We start from the raw sequence: 20,007 nt of genomic DNA, 5'->3' as shown, positions 1-20,007 counted from the left end.
ATGAGGTCTCCTAATATGAGAATGAGCTCTATCTCCCCAATGGCAACAGCGCGTTCGTTTTTGCCTACCACCCGCCACTCAGTCTCGACCTACAATGCTGATGATTTTTATGCTCGATCGACGCCCTTCGACGATTAATACGGTCCGTCTAGCTGGTTCCTTCAAATCCAGCTGACCTTTGAGTTTCTTCAACCCCTCGTTCATCAAAAACAATGAAAAATGAAGAATGAAGAATGAAAAAAAAAATTGGGGAAATTAAAGGGTCTCTCTCTATTTTTTTACTACTTTGTGTAGTTTTGATTAAGCATCATATCATCCAGCTGGTTTTTCTGGATTTGCGTTTCTTGTTTTATCCTCTTTTTTTTTTCAGTTTATTTTTTCCTTTTGTAGGTGTAAAAAAAGATGATGAAAGTTGGTGCTAGAAACAGCCTTGACCAGTGCAGTTAAACAGATCAACGTTTCTTTGGACCGAGATGCGCCATCGATCGAACTTAAAATCTACTCTCTTAGAATCTTCTCCATTTCGTTTCCTGTAAATTTGAAGCACTCTTAAACCAAACCCTTGATTAATCCCCCACGTCTACTCTACTCTACTCTTGCCTGTTTCTTCAAGTAATTTCATTATCCTCTGCAAAACCAGTTCAATTTCGTTGTCTGTTCTCGTCAACCGTCTCTTTCTTCTCTGCCAGACAAAGAAAGAAGCGCAATTACCAAGCAAGAAACCTTAAAGAGTCACCTTTACTCACTTGACCGCCCAACTATCTCTTCTACTAAATCCTCCATCAACCCAATTCAACTCTATTCTCCTTTCTCTTTGGGTTTTATGCCTTTTTGCTAGTAGATCTATAACAGGGATTCACCAACGGAGAGACGAAACATGAATAATTGGAGGCCGCCGCCGCCGCCGCCGCTCTTTCGATTTCTCTTTCTCTTGCTTACTATCGGAACTGTAAATCTTGCCCATGGTCAACGAACGGAGAGAATTTCAGGTGCGCTATATTTATATTCCTGATTGATTGTTGCTTATATATGGATCTTACCCACATTTGTTCTTCAGTTTCTTCATTAGGTCAAGTAATTTGGAAACTAACTGAACAAGAAAATGAATAATTCATGGCAAAGAAAGAACTTTGGCTCCTTGGTTCTAGTTGAATAGATCATTGCAGATTATTCCTTAGTATGGAATAAAAATGCAGATGAATCCATAGTTCTTGTTCTGAAAAGGAAATTCTGGCTGATTGGATTATGCCAACATATCTTCTTTATTTAGTGAACAAATTTGAATCATAATCCACTTCATGATTTATTAAATTGAGAAAGTCTTGAAATAACAAACTCACTACAGAATTAAATGAACTAGAATTCAAACATTTGTGTGGAGATTATTGTAATCCTTTTTAGGAAAACTATTAGTTGAAACAGATTGAACTTTTAGGGTCAGGCTTATAAAGTAATAAAGAAAATCAAGGTCAAACCATATTAGGAAATAAATTCAATTTACTGAAAGTTTCTACCTGAAGAAAGATGAATTGATGAAGTGTATGGATTGATTCATTTTTCGTGAATACCCCTAAAATAAGGGATATAATAATACTTAATTAGTCTCCTGACCAAGAAATTGAGCTATTTCATCCTTCCTCTGAGCAAAGTCATTCCCCAAAAGTATGTGTATTTCATTCTATCTTCTTAATCAACTTATTGATAGAGGAGCATACCATAGACTCTCGAGGGATGATGAATGTTATTGTAAATTAGTCAAAACACTTATCCTAGTTATTGAAAACTGTATCTTTTGCTTCTTTTGAAAATGGTCATAACTCGCGACCTTGAGGTCATGATCCTTGTGCTCTACCACTGTATTTTCTTTTAATCAAGAAAAGTAATAATGTCCCGTGATTGCACAACAGAGGAAGTTACCCTGACTCTGATTGAGATTCTATTCTCAATAAAAGTGCCAATTTGAAATGGCAGGTCATGGCGGTGAGTTGTTGTGTTAGCCGCCTCCTCCAGGGATTAGTCAAGGTTCGGAAAAGTTGGCCCAAACACCCTGTTACAGAATAAAAGAGAGGAACTAATCTATAAGGGTTTAAATCAAAAACAAAGAACAAATTTTGGAGAAAAAGCTTCAGCTTGTGTATGACTTTTTTTCCTGAGAAATATGGTTTATTTTAGGTTAATTCCAAATAACCCAATATCCCCTCACCAACCTCTCATCAATTACATAATTCAAATGATTAACCAAAATACCTATATTTTTAAACTATATTTAAATGGGCAATTTGGTAATTGGAATGTGCACAACGAACAATGTTATTTTCAAGTTATTTGCCGCTTATTTAAATCACCCAAGATCAAACAAGGCCATACATATTGATTGATTATATTTTCAATGGTTGATATTTATACACAAGATCCATGTTTATCTAATCCTTGTGAAGAATATTATTTAATGTCAGAAGAGATGCTTTGAGAATACTGTTTGTTACCATCCTTGTAATCATTTGAAAACATTATAAAGCATTTGTTGAATCAAATGTCTAAGTATTTCAAGTTTGTATAGGTAGTGCTGGGGATGTATTGGAAGACGATCCTGTTGGAAGGTTGAAAGTTTTTGTTTACGAGTTACCCAGTAAATACAACAAGAAGATTCTGCAGAAAGACCCTAGATGTCTCACACACATGTTTGCTGCAGAGATTTACATGCATAGGTTTCTTTTATCTAGTCCTGTGAGAACCTTTAACCCTGAAGAAGCCGATTGGTTCTATACCCCTGTATACACAACTTGTGACTTAACACCGAATGGCCTTCCACTACCTTTTAAATCACCACGAATGATGAGGAGCGCTATACAACTTATTTCATCCAATTGGCCTTATTGGAATAGAACTGAAGGGGCTGATCACTTTTTCATCGTGCCACATGATTTTGCCGCATGCTTTCATTACCAGGTAACAAACAAGTCCTCATTTATTTGCACGAGGATTTAACTAAACTTAGTCGGACACAGGAGCCTATATTGTTCTTTTTCGAGGATTGTATATGACTGGATAGGAATATTGCATATATTATTGATTTCAAAAGTTTCTTTTCCTCATGTATGTATGCTCCTAGTTTTATGGAGTTTTTTTTTTTTTAAATTGCTTCAGGAAGAAAAAGCCATTGAGAGAGGAATACTACCATTACTACAACGTGCTACATTGGTTCAGACATTTGGGCAGAGGAATCATGTTTGCTTGAAAGATGGATCCATAACAATCCCTCCATATGCTCCTCCTCAGAAAATGCAAGCCCATTTGATCCCTCCTCACATCCCTCGTTCTATCTTTGTCTACTTTCGCGGCTTATTCTATGATGTTGGCAATGACCCAGAAGGTGGTTATTATGCAAGGTATGTATATATACATGAACTTCTTAATTCATTATTGTCATGACTTCTTATAGAACAAGATGTAAACCAAAAACTTGGACAGCTTCACCTCTTCCAAGATTGCATTGAGAGTATCTGAAAACTATGTAAAAGGAATAATATAATCAGGGATTTGCTATCGGTTTCTTAATTTTGCAGAGGTGCCCGAGCTTCGGTATGGGAGAATTTCAAAGACAATCCCCTTTTTGACATCTCGACTGAGCACCCAACAACTTACTATGAAGACATGCAAAGAGCGGTTTTCTGTCTGTGCCCATTAGGGTGGGCCCCATGGAGCCCGAGGCTGGTGGAGGCAGTTATATTCGGTTGCATCCCTGTCATAATAGCAGACGACATTGTTTTGCCATTTGCGGATGCAATTCCATGGGAAGAAATAGGGGTGTTTCTTGACGAGAAAGATGTGCCCAATCTGGACACGATTCTTACGTCGATCCCACCCGAGGTAATATTGAGGAAACAGAGGTTACTTGCAAACCCTTCAATGAAGCAGGCTATGTTGTTCCCACAACCAGCTCAACCCGGAGATGCATTCCATCAGATTTTAAATGGTCTTGCTCGTAAATTACCCCATGATCGAGGGGTTTTCTTGAAACCGGGGCAAAAGGTCTTGAACTGGACTGCCGGCCCGGTTGGTGACCTCAAGCCATGGTAAAGTAAACCACAGTATATTGTTCAGAGCATCGAACTCTTTGTATGTGTGTTTTTTTGTCGCTTCACTGTAATCAAGAAATCAATTTTCTGATAATTGTATATTTTCTTACCTTGGATAAAATGAACTAGTCATTTTGAGGAAATGAAACAAGTTTTCGAAAGTAAAAAATCAAAGTTGCATGGAGCTGGTGTTGATAAAATCTCTCATTAGAAGATCATCATCATCATCAGCTGGTTTGATTATGCTAGAGATGTGCTTTTCTTTGTTATCTTCATTAAAGCAGTAAACGGGAGCTTGCCATTCAGCATCTTCAAGAACTTTTCCAACCTCAAATGTCATCACATGCCCACTAAATCCTGAAAAACAGAGATTTACAATTGAAGCAAAAAATTGAAATGAAATGAAATGAAACCCAATTAAAAAAAAATATTAGATTCATCATCTAACCGCTGAAGAACATCCAGTAGACAGGTCTGTTAGTGGCTACATCTTCATAGTACCAAATGAAATTGACCTTCTCCCAAACATTGCATAGGAAGCCATCAATGTATTTCTGTCCGAGGTAATTGGCGCCGTCGAGCCAATTTGGCCTGAGAATTCCGACATCAAAATGTCGAACAGTGCATTCCTTGTTCTTATCCAATGTATAGTAGAAGGATGTTCCGTTGTTCCATTCAAGGTCGTAGGTTAGTTTGCCCAATTGATTCTGGATAATGTTGAAATTGCGGCCGTTGGTCCAATCGTACCAGAGATCGGTGTGCTGGAGGTTTCCACTCCGGTTCATGAAGAGGATAGCGTGAAACTGAAGCGGCCATGGCGTTGGGACTGGTTCTGCGTCTGGTTTGGTTGATGAAGAAGAAGAAGAAGTAGTGGTGAGGAAGAGAGATAGGACGATGAAGAATGTGGCTAAGGCCATGTTGTTGTTGTTGGACATGTTTGATTTTCTGTGCTCATATTTAATGTATAATAAAACAAAATAAAATCAATGCCCTCAAAAAATCCCATTTTTTTAAAAAATATGTAAAACTAAAAACTGGGTCCGATTTTATCAAAACTCTAAAGTAAAGCGGTTAAGTAATGATTCTATCCGAACTCCACGGTTAAGTAATGATTCTATCCGAACTCCACGGTTAAGCGTGTTGAAGACGAGAATAGTACTAGTTTAGGTGACCTTGCACTAGTCGCATTTTATTGCAAGGTTTAACATATGTCTATGTTACATAGACATACATTCAGGAGGGTTGAATTCATATTTCAAAAGATAATAATGAATTAATTATAAATTTATTTAAAATTTACTCTCAATTAACTTTATAATTTTAATTATTTACTCAATCTTGACAAAAACAACTTAATAAAACAATCTAAAAATGATTTTTTTTTTTATTATTATTATTCTTGAGTTGGGTTGTAACTGTTGTTTGACTTGTTTCCCTCAACCAATACATTGTTACCAAAATTTGATATTGGCCTAAACTCAATGAACTTTGATAAATAATGATCTACACAATTTTAACAATTGGACAAAAAAACAGCCTATGATCAATTGATTATTCTGATTGTTTATAAAGAAAATTATGGAATTATTTTTTCGAATTTACATCCATAAAAAACGACTCCACTTCAACTTACTACGATTATCTAACCATAAAAAACGACTCCACTTCAACAACTTACTACAATTATCTAACTACTCTTGTCATTTGAAGATAGAGCAATCCAAATGGTTACAAACATTCTTTTAAGTATGATAAATAAAGTTGTCTAATGGAGATTAAATTAAAATTTACTCATGATACTGTCTCATGAATTAATCAGTTAATTATTTATTTGCATGATGATAAAAAAAAAAATGTAAGAAATGTTATACCTTTTCTTACAGAAATACATATTAATCATTTCAATACTTAAATGTTTTTTTTTCTTTCTTTTTTCTATACTTAGATGCTATAAAATGCAGGATTTAAAGAATAAAATGGATATGACCATCTCTTCACACATGTAACAAATCATAAGCTTCTAACAATCAGCAATTGTCAGTTTGTCATCAATTACAAACTTCATTTCAAGATGTCTGACTGTTCGAGGTTTCTTATGTGATCCGAAGCTTTGGGAGATTGGATTGTGTGATATTTGGAAGTTTATATGAATAAAATTGCATTTTCAGGCTAGTGAAAATAAACCAATAGTCGCTAAATGTGTGCAACATGTAGGAAGTGATTATGTAATGCAAATCCGATAGTAAATGGGAGAGGAGAATGAATTTACAGCAGCCTTTGTTTTAACTGAGAATGAAGGTGAATACATCTCTCAACGTGATAATGCCTTCAACACGATTTGTACCAGCCTCAATCACTACTAGCCGTCTCACAGCTGGAAAAAAATGCACAAGATTGTAAATATATCAAATTTAGATGTTATTAGAGCACAAAATCAACTGTCAAATGTGATATACGACTTTTTCGGTACAAACCTGGATTCGAAAGGCGCTCCATCACTACATACAAAGGATCAGAGCGTGTACAAGTACCGTACCTTTGCCCATCAACTAGCTCCAATGCCTGAACCACAACATAGAACTTTTTAAAGCAAAAAATGGAACTTTTCTCTTTATTCTTCTACATTTTTTCTTTTTAGTACCAGGGTGTTACGAGCCAGCTTCATAAACAACTCACTATCATTGCTTTCAATGAGAACCGAATCTGAGAAGTAAGGGTAGTAAGCCCCTTAAGTTCAAACCCTTTGACATTGAGCTACCAGAGTGGTTCTATGTTCTTCTTTATGCAAATCACAAACTGTAATACTTTTATTTTCTTATATTTTCAAAATTAATATATACAAATCACAAAAATAACAAAATATACTGAAATTGAAACTTTCATTAAACATACAATAAAACTAATCAACTATAACCAGATGCAAAGAAAAATAATAGAAGAACTGGAATTCTACAAGGCCCAAGAGATGGAATTGAAACTCCTTCCAGGAATGAACTGTAGCTAATAAATAACATTCATTTTAACTCCAGGGAAGTTGTAATTTCAATTTTTAGCTAACCAAAAATAGTTACAGATTTCAGGAATCATCAACGTGATTATATGATTTAATTATGCTAATAACTCTCCCCCTTTTAAAAAAATATAAATGAATTTATACTTGACTTTCAGATATTCACATCAACATGGTGAACAGATCACACAAAGGAAAGACCAAATTATTAGAACTAGATTCATAAATCACCTGAGTCAAAATTGTTCCATCAAGTTGAACACGAACATATGCATCATTTTTGGCCAATGACATTATGTCACTGTACAAATAGCAAGGCATCACTTTAAGTGGAAAATGTTGCTAAGGAAATAAAAAATTCACATACACAAATCTCTTGCATGTATTTACCTCCGGGAGTACACATTTACAAGGGATCCGTCACTATTTACAATAGGCAATGAGCTTACTTGAGCTGTAAAATGAGCAAATGAGAGTAAGAAAACAGCAGTGATGAATTTCTTTGCAGACATAATATACAGATATGAGGCAGTACCTTTTAATAAAAGATTCAGGACAGAACCAAGAACTTCAGTAGGATGTACAGTTAAAAGTTGACTGCTTGCTCGTCCATCTTTACTGGTCCATGTACCCAAATGGAGGCTTCCAATTGGCCGCCTTAAAAGAGGAAGATGATTCAGATGGTTGCGGAATTGCGTGCATATGTCTGAGATTCATAAGGAACAAAAGAGAGCATGAGAAAGTAAATAATAGTGTTTGACACAGTTCAATAGACTGAGGAGTCCTACATTTTAGAATTCCGCCAAGGCAGGCCACATGTAACAATTGCGGACAAGATCCATCACCCATTGAGTGTACAATGGGTAAACTTGATATCTTATTCAGTAGAATCTTAAGAGACACATCTTTTATAGATTCATCTGGATTAGCCTGTTGATATCAAAAAGGATAAGCTAAGATACAATTAAATAGAGCCAAATTTTTTTATACAAAAAGAAAAGTCTTGTTTGATGAATTCTTTAGGTTAAATGACTAAAATGTTATTTGTATTTAATATTTTAAAATGTTGCAAAAACTAAAGTAAGGGTATTTTAGTTTATTGGTTGATGAAGGGATAAAGGGTTATTTGAACCCTTCAACAAACAAGGCCTTAGACTCTGAAAACTTTGTTCAAAAAACGATTAGGGAACGGAATATAGGGAAAGATATTTACTATCAATATTGATGCGTTGTTTCTAATTCCCTTGTTTTCCTTCTACATGTCCTTCTGTTAAAGGCTTACCTGGATTAAAGTCTTCCTAAACATCAGCTCGGCAGCCACAGCTGCTTCTCCGTAGAATCGAGATTTTTCTTGTTTCCAAGTACTAATACTACGCATTTCAACTTGTTCATCTGTCAGCATTGCACGATTTCTATTCAGCTGCAGGAGGAAACAAATTTGTGATGTTTTTATCCAGAAAAAGCATCTCACAAGTTAGAATAGGACTGAGGTTATCAGCCACTAAGTAAGACGCCTAATGGGCTGTTTTGTAGATGTTGATCGTGATCCCGAAAAATCAACATTTGTTATGTTTCACAAAATGAAAATCATCTAGAAAATAATCTAATCATATGATATAAAGTAAGTTGATCATCAACTAAGAAACAATCTATATTTATGTCAAATGAAAAAAAAAAATTAAAACTATACTTTGGATCATGATCTAGAAAATAATGTGTATACCAAATGAAGCAACAAAAACCACACTATAGATTGGATTAAGATCCAGAAAATATCTTATACCAAACAGAAAAAAATAATCACTTCCAATTTTAACTAGCAATTTTGCCAAAGCATCATGATTTGACAATGACAAAATACCAGTGTTCAAATAGGCTCATTATGATCATGAGTGGTGAAGATGACTAACTTTCATTATACCTTACTTTATTGGAACAATTTAACGCATTCAACGACATTGCTCATATGCCCTGTCCATACCTCAATTAATATCAAAATGAAGTCAGAAGCAGTTAGCATTCCTGAAATTTGTCTGCGGTTCCCATCCATAATGGGTACAGAATCCAGTCCCTGGAGAAAGGAGAATTATTACAGGCTAGTGATACAAATTCCTCAGTATATGAAAGCACAGGGGAACACTTTCAACATAAGAACAATAGCAAAATCAATTTTCATTCATCATAATATGGATAAATTAATTGTCAAAAACTGACTTCCATTCATTGATGTATGGAAACTTCAATATTTTAGTTTTTCATTAACATTGGTTATCATCTCAATTCTCATCTAACACTCAGACCAGTTCAAGCTGTTGCCCAATTAATTGGGTTTAATGCCTTCAACACTCAAAATCTAGTTATTTCACTATTCACACTCCTACTTTGAGTTCCCAGTAAGTAAATAGCTAGAGGGAAGATCATAAATCAATTCTTTTCAAATTGTAACAATATTAGCCATTGCAAGATAACATTAAAATAGAATCCTCAATACAAGGCAGGAGTGTCAATACTACTTGAATTTGACAAACACATTATGACTACAGCAATCAAAGAAAACTGCTAATCAGTAATAATGACTTTAAAAGAAAATGGGTGAAGTTTACAAGCCGCACCTGTTCATGCATAATGTGGAAAGCATCTTTTATGGTCACTTCATCATCCAATGCAAAAACCTAAAATGATTGCCACTATCAAATTACATCATCTAAATGCAAATAAATGCAATGAAAAAACATATAAGAAAAATAAAGAAGGTAAAACAACCTTGCCTGATTGAGGCATCAAGTGAAATATTTTCTGACTTGATAAGTGCGTGAAAATGTTACGTTGAAAAACATCTTTGTCTGTATCTAACAGCTGCAGCTCCATCGTGACACTTGGAAGTGGAGTCTTAGTCACACACCACAACAACCAATTTGGATCATGAGAGAATTGCCTGGGATCTTTGATCAATGAATAAACATAAAGAGCAAAAAAAAGGTTGTACCGGAAGTTGTATGCTTGCAGTGTTATCTAACATCATGTTTGGATCATAATTTCCAGGATGAAATCCAGAAGAATTAGATTCTGAAATCTCGACATGCATGAAATTATTAATCGCTCCATTTTCATCCTGAACACATCTTTGTTGATTATCGATTCTCCAGACACCATTCACCAAGAACTTGTACTGCATTGAGTATTCACAATAATTTAAAGGTCCAAAATAATAATTATTATTCATTACCCATTTGCTTTTCCAAGCTTAAAAGAAAAACAATTAGCTAGCTCACCTGATGATAGCCAGGAGGAACATCGCAAGTTACAATGAAAATTGTGGAAGAACCCTCTAATGGAGTCATCCGTATCCGGTTAGTCCACCTAAATTATGCATAAAGAACAACATCAAAGAACTGGGGATAGAAAATTAAACTATTGTTGTTCTGTAGGAGTAATTGAACTTACCCATTGAAGGAACCAACAAGAAAGACTTCAGTACCACCGTAAGGCCATGAAAAGCTTTTGTAAACCATAGATGCGTTTCCGATTACTGGTTTATACAGGAAGACACATGCGTGTACATATGCATAGTGGAAAATTGATGGGTAAATTGGAATTTGAAACCCTAAAAACTTGTCAACAAAACATCACAGAATCCGCCGGCTGAAGAAGATCGTAGGAAATGGCCAGTGATCCCTTGGAATCCCCGACTGCGAACAGCTAAGACAGAGAAGGAGAGAATTGCATGAGAGAGAAGATTATCAAAAAAAGGAAAAAGTCGAAATTGGAAGACAACGCGAATACATACATAATATATATACAAATGAATCTAAATGTACCGTGCTGGATTGATGGAAGAACTTAGAGAGAGAATTAAAGATTCTTGCTTGGTTTTTCTCTACTCTTCTTTCCTTTTCCTTCTTTACAATTAGACAAAGAAATCTAAATCAAAATTAAAACAAAGAAAAATATATATATATATAATAAAGAACTTTGACTTTAAATAAAGAACTTGTAAATAAATTATACCAACAATCTAACTCCATCAATTAGCCATTTTTTTATTTTGAAAATTGAATCCTTATATTTTTTTTTGGGAAATTGGACGAAATGACCCTACAAATAGGGGAAATTACCTTCGTGGTCACCAGATAATTGAAATTGATCTGGTGACCACTTAATTTTTTTGGACGAAATTACCCTTTTTGCGTAACGCGAAGGGATTTCGCGTAACGCGAAGGGATTTCGCGTAACGCGAAGGGATTTCGCGTTTCGCGAAGTGAGACGCTGTGAAAAGTCCAGAATACCCTTACTATATAATAAAATCCGGCCATCTTTTTTTCATTTCTTTTCTTCCCTTCTCTTTCTTCCCTTCCGCTTTTCTCCTCTTTCTCTCTAATCTCCCCGGCGACGGAGTTCAACGGCGGCACTCAATGAGCTCCACGACGAGCACAAGCACTGTAACAATTGGTAAGTTTATGTATTTCAAGTTTATTGTTGTTCATTTATGCATTTTCGAATCACTGTGTTGTTTAGGGTTTCATCTGATGATACTTCCCGTTTCGCTAAGTACTTCCCGTTTCGCTAAGTACTTCCCGTTTCGCTAAGTACTTCCCGTTTCGCTAAGTACTTCCCGTTTCGTTAAGTACTTCCCGTTTCGCGAAGGGTTTCCATTTCACAGTATTAATTATCCCGTTTCCAATTTTTCTTGCAGCCGAAGTTTTCGTTTTCTATAATGGAGAGTGGAAAGTTGATGCTAATGGAATATGGTTTTTTGATGCCTCTTCAATCAAAACATTGGATTTACCCCAAAGTACTCGTTATGCTGAATTAATTGATAAACTCCATGAAAGACTTCAAGTGCAGAAATCTACCTATGATTTAGTGCTGCAAGTGAAGTATGATATTCCGAATATCACAAATCCTAAACCCGTTTTTATTGAAGATGATGAGGATCTGAACATATATTTATCACGCTTGATTTTGGGTAGAACTGTGTCACCATTGTGTGTGTCTGTAGTAGAGAAGTCACAATTTACTAAAGAAAAGATACCACTACTTACCTACCCAACTCAAGAAAGTATTCTCCCACAATTTACTCAGAAAATTGTACCAGAAGCTTTACCCTCGGAGGTCTTTGTTGAAAGTAATGAAGCCGGAGATAACTCTTTGCCTCACATCCCACTTACTCAGGACTTGCATGCATCGATACCTACACCACGTAGTGCGAGAAGAGCATCAACGGGTACACCTACTAGTGCAAGAAGATCATCATTGGGTACACCATGTAGTGCAAGAAGATCATCATTTGGTACACCATCGACAGACATATCACCGACAGACATATCACCGACAAACATATCACCGACAGACCCCTCATTTGCGTTGGCGTTAACTACTGAAACTGTATTGGAAGTCGGTGCCTTGTTTGAAAATAAAAAAGAACTACAACTGATGCTATATAAATATACGATGGCTAATCATTTTGAATTCAAGGTGGAGAAGTCAAGAAAACATCTTTGGTATGTGAAATGTTTGGATGAGAAATGCAAGTGGAGATTGCGTGCCGTGAAAGGTAAATTATCTGAGATGTTTGAGATCCGGAAATTCGACCAACAACACTCATGCTCATTTCTATCTAGGCTAGAGAAAAAAATGCAAACACCAGCATGGGTTATTGGGCAGTGCGTGAAGAGTAAGTATATGGACCATCACCATAATTACTTGCCTAAGAAAATAATTGAAGACATGCAGGCAACTTATGGGGTAAATTTGACTTATAATAAGGCTTGGAGGGCTAGGGAAATGGCATTAGTGGCGGTGCGAGGAACGGTTGAGGATTCATATGAAAAATTACCCTCATACCTATACATGTTGGAGAAGCATAATCATGGTACCATAACAGACATCCAAACAGACGAGGTCGGACACTTCAAGTATATGTTCATGTCCCTAGGCCTCTCTATTAGGGGTTTCAAAGCATTTTGTCGTCCCGTATTGTGTGTTGATGCCAGTTTTCTTAAGCACAAGGTGGGAGGTCAACTATTGGTGGCTATTGCATTAGATGCTAATGAACAATTATATCCTGTCGCATTCGGAGTTGTTGATTCAGAGAATAATAACTCTTGGACTTATTTTATGCAAAAATTGAGAGAAGCAATTGAATTAGTTGATGATCTCGTCTTCGTATCCGATAGACACCCAAGCATCGCCAATGCCTTATGTGCTGTTTTTCTAGAAGCATACCACGGTGCGTGCACATATCACATAAAGATGAATATCAACGCGAAATTCAAAACTGATAATTGTCATATGGAGTTTGATATGGCTTCTCGTGCGTACACCGTCCACGAATTCAATCGTTTTTTTGACAAGATAAGGGTTAAAGATAATAGGATTGCTGCCTATTTGGAAGAAATTGGATTTCAAAGATGGAGTAGAGCATTTTTCCCCGGTAAGCGATACAATCAACTAACAAGCAATTATGCTGAGAGTTTTAATAGTCAGAGCAGGGAAGCCAAAAAGTACCCCATTTCCTCAATGGCCGAGTATTTAAGATTGACAATACAAGGTTGGTTTAATGAGAGAAGAGAAAGAGCGTCCAACCACCAAGAAGTGTTATCTCCAACATATGAAAAGTGGTTACGTGAGGGATTCGAGAAGGCTAGATTCTATACAGTATCATCGCTTAACCGATTCGAGTTTTATGTGCATGACAATGAGTCTCATTTTAAAGTCAATTTGAAAGACATGAACTGCACTTGTAGGGTATTTGAAGTTTCTGGTCTTCCTTGTACTCATGCAATGGCTGCTGCCCGTCACCGCAATTTGGTTTGTTATGACTTTTGTTCAAGGTATTATTCAGCTCACATGTTCAATTTATTTAACCAATTGTTTAATTGTTTTATTTTCCATTCTTACAGATATTACACAACTGAATCTTGGATGAATGCATATGCGGAGACATGTTACCCTGCTGGTGATGAAGACGATTGGGATATTCCCGAAATGATCAAGGAACGCGTATGTCTAAAACCACCTGTCAAGGTTAAGAAAGGGCGCCCATAAACAAAGCGTATGTCATCTCAAGGTGAGGTACGTAAGGCTCCGAGACGATGCAGCTCATGTGGTGGACTAGGACATAATAGGGCCACATGCAAAGCAGTCATGCCTGCTCCATCTACTGCAAAAGCATCATCATCTAAGCATCATGACTCATCTTCTCAACAGCACGAGCCATCATCTCAACAATATGAGCCTTTAGATTGATTGGGATAAGTTGTATAAGTGTTTTGGATAAGTTGTATTATGTTTTGGATAACTTGTATTATGTTTTGGATAACTTGTATTATGTTTTGGATAAGTTGTATTATGTTTTGGATAAGTTGTATTATGTTTTGGATAAGTTGTAATCGGATAAGTTGTAATCTGTATGTTGTATCTAGTTTATCTGTGTACTGAAGGAGTACTTAACGCTTCGCTAAGTACTTAACGCTTCGTTAAGTACTTAACGCTTCGTTAAGCGCTTCGTTAAGTAAAACTTGGTTTAAGTGAGTTTAAGTTAGTTACTTGGTACATTGATTTATATGTTCAATTCTTTGGTATGTAAATATCAGACTACCAACCAACCAGACTACATTAAAACTACAAATATTTTAACATGAAATGTAACTTAAGTTGAAGTTCTACCCAAAAAGTAATACAAGTTCAGAATACATAAGCACAAGTCAAGTTCTATCCAAAAATCAATAAACGATTACAATACAAACTAAGGTTCTGTAATTTGATGAAATAACCGGACCGCCATCTTTTGTCGAAAAAACTCCATTTCATTGGAAGTCACCTTCTCTACACCTAAACCAGCAGTCAAGTATTCCATGTGCATAAGCATAAATACACCACAATCCCCACTTTCTTCTGCTCTAGGGACTTCCCCATATTTGGCGACTGCATTTTTGGCTGAGTGTGGCAACCTTTGATATGTCAGTTTCTGGAAATTGAAATTAGGATACCGTTGTAGCTCAGCATCACTGGCTCCCATTGCATATATTCGTGGAAACATCTCACACAAAGGTCTCATGTATGGATCGAGATTCCTATAAATACTCGAGTCGCAGTCATAAACGTCAATGTGATTATCTTGTACACGAACGACGCACAGTACCCAATGCTTGTTGCCAATGTTCAAAGGCACGTAAATATCGTCTACTAGTGGCCATTCTGGCATATGTCTATGAGGCGCTCCCCAGAAGTACTGAGAAAATACGTCTGCTATTGGAAATTTTTCAGGATCTTTTTTAAAGTTCGGGTACTCTCGCCTCATCATATCTGCTAATAAGCAATCCCCTATTGATACTTTACAATGTTTATATGTCTTGGGATATTGCTCTATCCTTTTGCGCAACAAGTGGCAGACTGCGTCGATTTCCTACAAAATGGGGGAAAATGCAGCATATATCAAAAACCTTATTCATAAGTTAAAGAATTAATATGAAATACAAGACTTACAGGATCTTTAAGCCATGTGCACTTTGTTAGAACTCTAACAAACAACTTCTTTCGTGCTTCGCAAGTAAACACAGTCTTTGTCTCATCATTGGTAGCTTCATCTTTCAACCAATTCTGTAATTGAACCAACAACTCATCATCAAATTTTTGAAGGGGATTGATAGTTAATGGATCATTCGTCTTTGACTGTTTTGACAAAGAAGGGTTGGTGTAGTCTTCATCTTTCTTCTGCTTCCTCACTCTTTTTTTGGGAACTACTCCTTTAGGTGGAGTGTTGTATAATTGGAAATCATCATCATCGTTCTTATCCTTCCCATCCCTCGAATCCTTCCCATCCTTCCCATCGTTCTCATCCTTCCCATCCGTGGCATCCTTCTCAACCTTGACTTTCTTCTCAATCTTCCCAACCTTGAGTTTAACCTTCCCAACCTTCCCATCTTTGGCTTTCTTCTCAACTTTCTCAACCTTGACCTTATCCTTCTTTTTCTCAATTATTTCTTGCATCATATCGGAGAGCAACATCTCCCCACCATCCACCTTCACATCAGTCTCAATCTCCCCAACATGCACCTTCACCTTGACATCATTCTCAATCTCACCACCATCCACCTTGACATCATTCCCAATCTCACCACCATCCACCTTGACATCAGTCCCAATCTCACCACCATCCACCTTCACATCAGTCCCAATCTCCCCACCATCCACATTCACATTATTCTCAGTCTCGTCCACCTTCACCACACTATCCTCCGCCTTCCTATCCTACAAAAAGAAAACAACAGTGTGGTCAGCGTTTACTTCCCGAAACAACATTTGACTTCGCTAATCAAAACTTACCTCAGTTATATCCTCCACCTTCTCACTCTCCTCCTCCACCTTCCCATCCTTCATCTCCATGTCATTCGTCTTCATCTCCTCCACATTCCCTTCCTGCAAAAATAAAACAACAGTGTGGTCAGTTAAGAACAACAAAAGATAAGTACTTAACGAAGCGTTAAGTACTTAACGAAGCGTTAAGTACTTAACGAAGCGATAAGTACTTAACGAAGCGTTAAGTACTTAACGAAGCGTTAAGTACTTAACGAAGCGTTAAGTACTTAACGAAGCGTTAAGTGCTTAGCGAAGCGTTAAGTACTTAACGAAGCGATAAGTATCTTCATCTTACCTCAGTCTTGGCCTTCTTTTCCAATTTGCTCTTCTTCTTCTTCTTCCTCTCCTCCTCCATACTATCTAATTTGACAATTAACGTGGCCATCCTTTGGTTGGATTTGGCTAATAACTGTTCGCACATACTAACAACCAACTTTTTCATATAAGCCTTGTGATTTGTTTGAGTTTCTTCGTAAGCTGTTTTCATCTCTTTGAGCTCCTCCTTCACCTCTTTGATGAGCTCCTCCTTCAGCGCTTTTACCTCCTCTTTCAGCTCTTCACATTTACATCCAACAGAAGATGTTGGAGGTAATCCAGGAGTAGTAGCGGATGGGGGGCTAGGAATGTTGGTAGGACTAGATTCATAAGCAAGCTTCCTCTTCAGGTTTACTGCTTCTTTGAGATTAAGCGCAGCCTTTCTCTTCCGGGTGTTTGGTTTGGAAGTAGGTTCTTCATGTTCATCCTCAGGTTCACTTCCCTCCTCTTCATCATCATAATCCTCCTTCACTAACTTCCCTTCTGTAAATCCCTCAAAAAATTCATCAGTTGACTCATCTATTTGTTCAAAGTCCTCACCACTGTATAACCTCTTCTCCATGGAGGACTCTTCCATCTCAGTCAGATCCGTTGTCTCCAGGGCAGACTTTATCTCGATCAAGGTGTTCTTCCTGTTGGAATGATAGACTAACAACCTTGGGCGTAGAGGATCATTAAGCTCATTCTTTCTAGCAAATTTAGGAACAAAACCTTTGATGACCTCGTATGTCCACACTTGAAATGCCAGTGCAAACCCATAAATGTTATAAGCAAAAGGAGCATAAGGATCAGTACTCTTTTTCTTCTTCTTATAATATTTGTGACTGAGATGTCTCATGTTCTTGTTCAAACCCTTGAGGGTGACTCTAAAGGTCACCTTCCCCCAAGGAAATCGGAGGAAACTTTCCTCGTCTTCGACCATGTGGAGGATTTTGGCAAATACCACCCTCCTTGGGTCAAATGAAAATAGGTACTGGCAAATCAAGCATACCAGCCCCATCTTCCAGGCATCTTCCTTATCTCTACATTTCAAAAAAGCAGTCTCCAAGTCTTGCATTACTACACTCGTCTTCCCTTTAAAATATTTTACCAACAGAGGTGGACAACCTCGGCATTCTTCTTCGTTCACCTCAGGAAACCTTCCGAAGTTTAGGCCCGTCACCAAGGCGTACTCTTTCATACCAAACACAAGTTCTTGCCCATTGATATTGAAAGTAATCTCCTTGGAGGTTGAGGTTACCCTCCTAAGCAACATGTGATGTACAATAGTTCCTGAGAACTGCAACACTGGCGCAGAGACTATATATCGGAATTGGGTATTGTACACCTTCTCCACAAGATCCATTTCCTCAAACTTCATAACAATTTTCTTCAGGCAGAGGGCGCTTTTCCAAGAAATCCGTCCAGGGAAATCAGGAACGGTGGTTTCTGCCATCTACAAAAGGAACAACAACAAAAATGTAAGATCATATACATAGACCACATCAAACGTTAAGTACTTAACGCTTCGTTAAGTACTTAACGAAGCGTTAAGTACTTAACGAAGCGTTAAGTACTTAACGAAGCATTAAGTACTTAACGAAGCGTTAAGTAATTCGCGAATCCCTAAACCAGAAACAATAACCAACAACCAGAAACAAACATGCAAATATAATGCAATAATCAATAACCAGAAACAAACATTAAACGCTAAACCTAACCAATATTAAACCAATAAACTGAAACAGCCAAAACCCCTAAAACTAAACATGCAAATATGAAAACCCATAACCAAAAAAAGACATGCAACAACCAAAATAAAACTAACCTGAGATTTATGGGGAATCAATGATAGAGAGGGAGGACACGAGGGGGACGGGCAGATCGGCCTTGTCAATGTCTTCTTCAGTGAGACGGTTGTAGAGAGAGAATAATCGAGAGGATAGAAGAGGGAAAATGGAAGAAATGAATGTCCAAATGTTTTATTTTTTTAAATATATGGTATGGCGCGTGCATATACGCGCGCCTCTTCGTCTTCCTACGCGCGCGTGCAGAAGCGTTAAGTACTTAACGAAGCGTTAAGTACTTAACGAAGCGTTAAGTACTTAACGAAGCGTTAAGTACTTAACGCTTCGCTAAGTACATAACGCTTCGTTAAGTAACTAGCAGAAACGATATCATCTGCAAATATCATCACAGCCAAAAGAACAATCAATAAGATGAACAAACTAATAAACCAATATGAACAAATATGAACATATATGAACAAATATAACCCAATATGAACAAATATGATTCAATATGAACCAATATTAACCAATATCACCAAAAAGAACATATTTAGGGTTAGGGTTTCATTAAGAAATACAAATAATAACATAAATCTGTTATATAAACATAGATTCGGGGATTAGGTTTCTTATCTTGTAGATTTAGTTCATAGTAGTCGTCGTCGCCGTCGCCGGAGTTTACGCCGCCGGCGACAAACTCAGGAGGAAAGAAAGCATGAGAGAGAAAGAAAATGAGAGAAATGAAAAAAATTGAGTATATATATCAATACTGTTTCACTTCGCGAAACGCGGAGTCCCTTCGCGTTACGCGAAAAGGGTAAATTCGTCAAAAAAAAAATAAGTGGTCATCAGATCAAAAATTATTAAACATTACCACGGATGCAAATAGGCCTATTTGTAGGGTCATTTCGTCCAATTTCCCTTTTTTTTTGTTTGTAGGTTGTTTTTCATAATTTAAGCATATATTTAAGTTTAATATTTTAAAATATTTAAATATTAAATAAACATTTATTATTGATGTTGAAAATATGAAAAATGGTACCTAAAAATGGTGTTAGAAATTAAAAATAATTGAAACAGATCCATTTTTAAATATTTTATGAAAATATTCTAAATATATTTGTAAATCGTTTTCTATTTTTTTAATTTTTTTAAAAATAGTTTAGAGCCTTAAATATAAAAAATAAACATTTAAAACCTAAAGTTGAAAACAAACAAACCTTTGGCCAACTGTTTAGGTCGGGATTTGGGTTAAGCGTGCGAGCGAGTTTAAACTTGATTTGATATGGGGTCAACTAGTGCGGGAGCCCAATTAATGCATAGGTGATTCTTCGGTCGTGCGAGATTTTCTCGGTCGGGAAGGATGTATGACTGGTTTTCTCGATCGAAAACTATGTCAGATTGAATTGTTTTGGTCGGAAGCGAGGCCTAACTAGTTTTATCGGTCAAAAACCAGGCCATGTCAAAATTTCAT

At 36.7% G+C, this 20,007-nt stretch overlaps 4 protein-coding genes across 5 annotated transcripts; 1 reads left to right on the top strand and 3 right to left on the bottom strand.

Moving 5' to 3' along the window:
* Positions 1-451: 451 nt before the first annotated feature.
* Positions 452-4,255, top strand: LOC124943744 (probable beta-1,4-xylosyltransferase IRX10L). The gene is made up of 4 exons (XM_047484222.1): positions 452-989; positions 2,561-2,949; positions 3,148-3,389; positions 3,567-4,255. Exons 1-4 carry the CDS (start codon positions 878-880, stop codon positions 4,078-4,080), a joined length of 1,257 nt encoding a protein of 418 aa, XP_047340178.1. The 5' UTR covers positions 452-877; the 3' UTR covers positions 4,081-4,255.
* LOC124943751 (uncharacterized protein At4g14100-like) lies at positions 4,146-5,036 on the bottom strand. The gene is made up of 2 exons (XM_047484226.1): positions 4,528-5,036; positions 4,146-4,436 (listed from the first exon to the last, which is right to left on the bottom strand). Exons 1-2 carry the CDS (start codon positions 5,012-5,014, stop codon positions 4,249-4,251), a joined length of 675 nt encoding a protein of 224 aa, XP_047340182.1. The 5' UTR covers positions 5,015-5,036; the 3' UTR covers positions 4,146-4,248.
* A 1,006-nt stretch (positions 5,037-6,042) lies between these two features.
* Positions 6,043-11,002, bottom strand: LOC124943730 (sucrose nonfermenting 4-like protein). 2 transcript variants are annotated; one of them, XM_047484206.1, is made up of 14 exons: positions 10,908-11,002; positions 10,534-10,788; positions 10,362-10,449; positions 10,076-10,258; positions 9,853-9,978; positions 9,702-9,761; positions 9,071-9,160; positions 8,372-8,509; positions 7,878-8,019; positions 7,625-7,795; positions 7,480-7,543; positions 7,321-7,390; positions 6,554-6,641; positions 6,043-6,453 (listed from the first exon to the last, which is right to left on the bottom strand). In XM_047484206.1, the coding sequence occupies exons 2-14, from the start codon at positions 10,599-10,601 to the stop codon at positions 6,362-6,364; spliced, it is 1,380 nt and encodes a 459-aa protein (XP_047340162.1). In that variant the 5' UTR covers positions 10,602-10,788; positions 10,908-11,002; the 3' UTR covers positions 6,043-6,361. The 2 variants fall into 2 exon arrangements, with proteins under 2 accessions (XP_047340162.1, XP_047340169.1); XM_047484213.1 differs by having other exon boundaries at positions 10,877-10,980.
* Positions 11,003-14,775: 3,773 nt separating this feature from the next.
* On the bottom strand, positions 14,776-18,199 carry LOC124928736. Its single transcript, XM_047468986.1, has 7 exons — positions 18,029-18,199; positions 16,745-17,230; positions 16,312-16,341; positions 15,958-16,251; positions 15,577-15,690; positions 14,912-15,496; positions 14,776-14,802 (listed from the first exon to the last, which is right to left on the bottom strand). Exons 1-7 carry the CDS (start codon positions 18,197-18,199, stop codon positions 14,776-14,778), a joined length of 1,707 nt encoding a protein of 568 aa, XP_047324942.1.
* Positions 18,200-20,007: the final 1,808 nt, after the last annotated feature.

This window comes from Impatiens glandulifera, chromosome 1, assembly GCF_907164915.1.
Source record: "Impatiens glandulifera chromosome 1, dImpGla2.1, whole genome shotgun sequence".
NCBI lineage: Eukaryota > Viridiplantae > Streptophyta > Magnoliopsida > Ericales > Balsaminaceae > Impatiens > Impatiens glandulifera.
Note: the sequence above shows the minus strand (reverse complement) of the source record. Positions and strands in the feature narration are given on the sequence as shown.

Bases quoted from the DNA above. Each gene is read 5' to 3' on its own strand.
- LOC124943744 (XM_047484222.1), top strand. From the start codon at position 878: ATGAATAATTGGAGGCCGCCGCCGCCGCCGCCGCTCTTTCGATTTCTC. The intron at 990-2,560 runs GTGCGCTATATT...AAGTTTGTATAG, and splicing joins ACGAACGGAGAGAATTTCAG to GTAGTGCTGGGGATGTATTG. The intron at 3,390-3,566 runs GTATGTATATAT...TTAATTTTGCAG, and splicing joins GAAGGTGGTTATTATGCAAG to AGGTGCCCGAGCTTCGGTAT.
- LOC124943751 (XM_047484226.1), bottom strand. From the start codon at position 5,014: ATGTCCAACAACAACAACATGGCCTTAGCCACATTCTTCATCGTCCTA. The intron at 4,437-4,527 runs GTTAGATGATGA...TCTGTTTTTCAG, and splicing joins CTACTGGATGTTCTTCAGCG to GATTTAGTGGGCATGTGATG.
- LOC124943730 (XM_047484206.1), bottom strand. From the start codon at position 10,601: ATGGTTTACAAAAGCTTTTCATGGCCTTACGGTGGTACTGAAGTCTTT. The intron at 9,979-10,075 runs GTACAACCTTTT...TGTGTGACTAAG, and splicing joins CTGCAAGCATACAACTTCCG to ACTCCACTTCCAAGTGTCAC. The intron at 6,454-6,553 runs GTTTGTACCGAA...ATTTTTTTCCAG, and splicing joins GGAGCGCCTTTCGAATCCAG to CTGTGAGACGGCTAGTAGTG.
- LOC124928736 (XM_047468986.1), bottom strand. From the start codon at position 18,199: ATGGCAGAAACCACCGTTCCTGATTTCCCTGGACGGATTTCTTGGAAA. The intron at 16,342-16,744 runs GTAAGATGAAGA...TTCTTTTTGTAG, and splicing joins AAAAGAAGGCCAAGACTGAG to GATAGGAAGGCGGAGGATAG. The intron at 14,803-14,911 runs GTGACTTCCAAT...ATTTTTGGATAG, and splicing joins CTGGTTTAGGTGTAGAGAAG to AACTTGACTTGTGCTTATGT.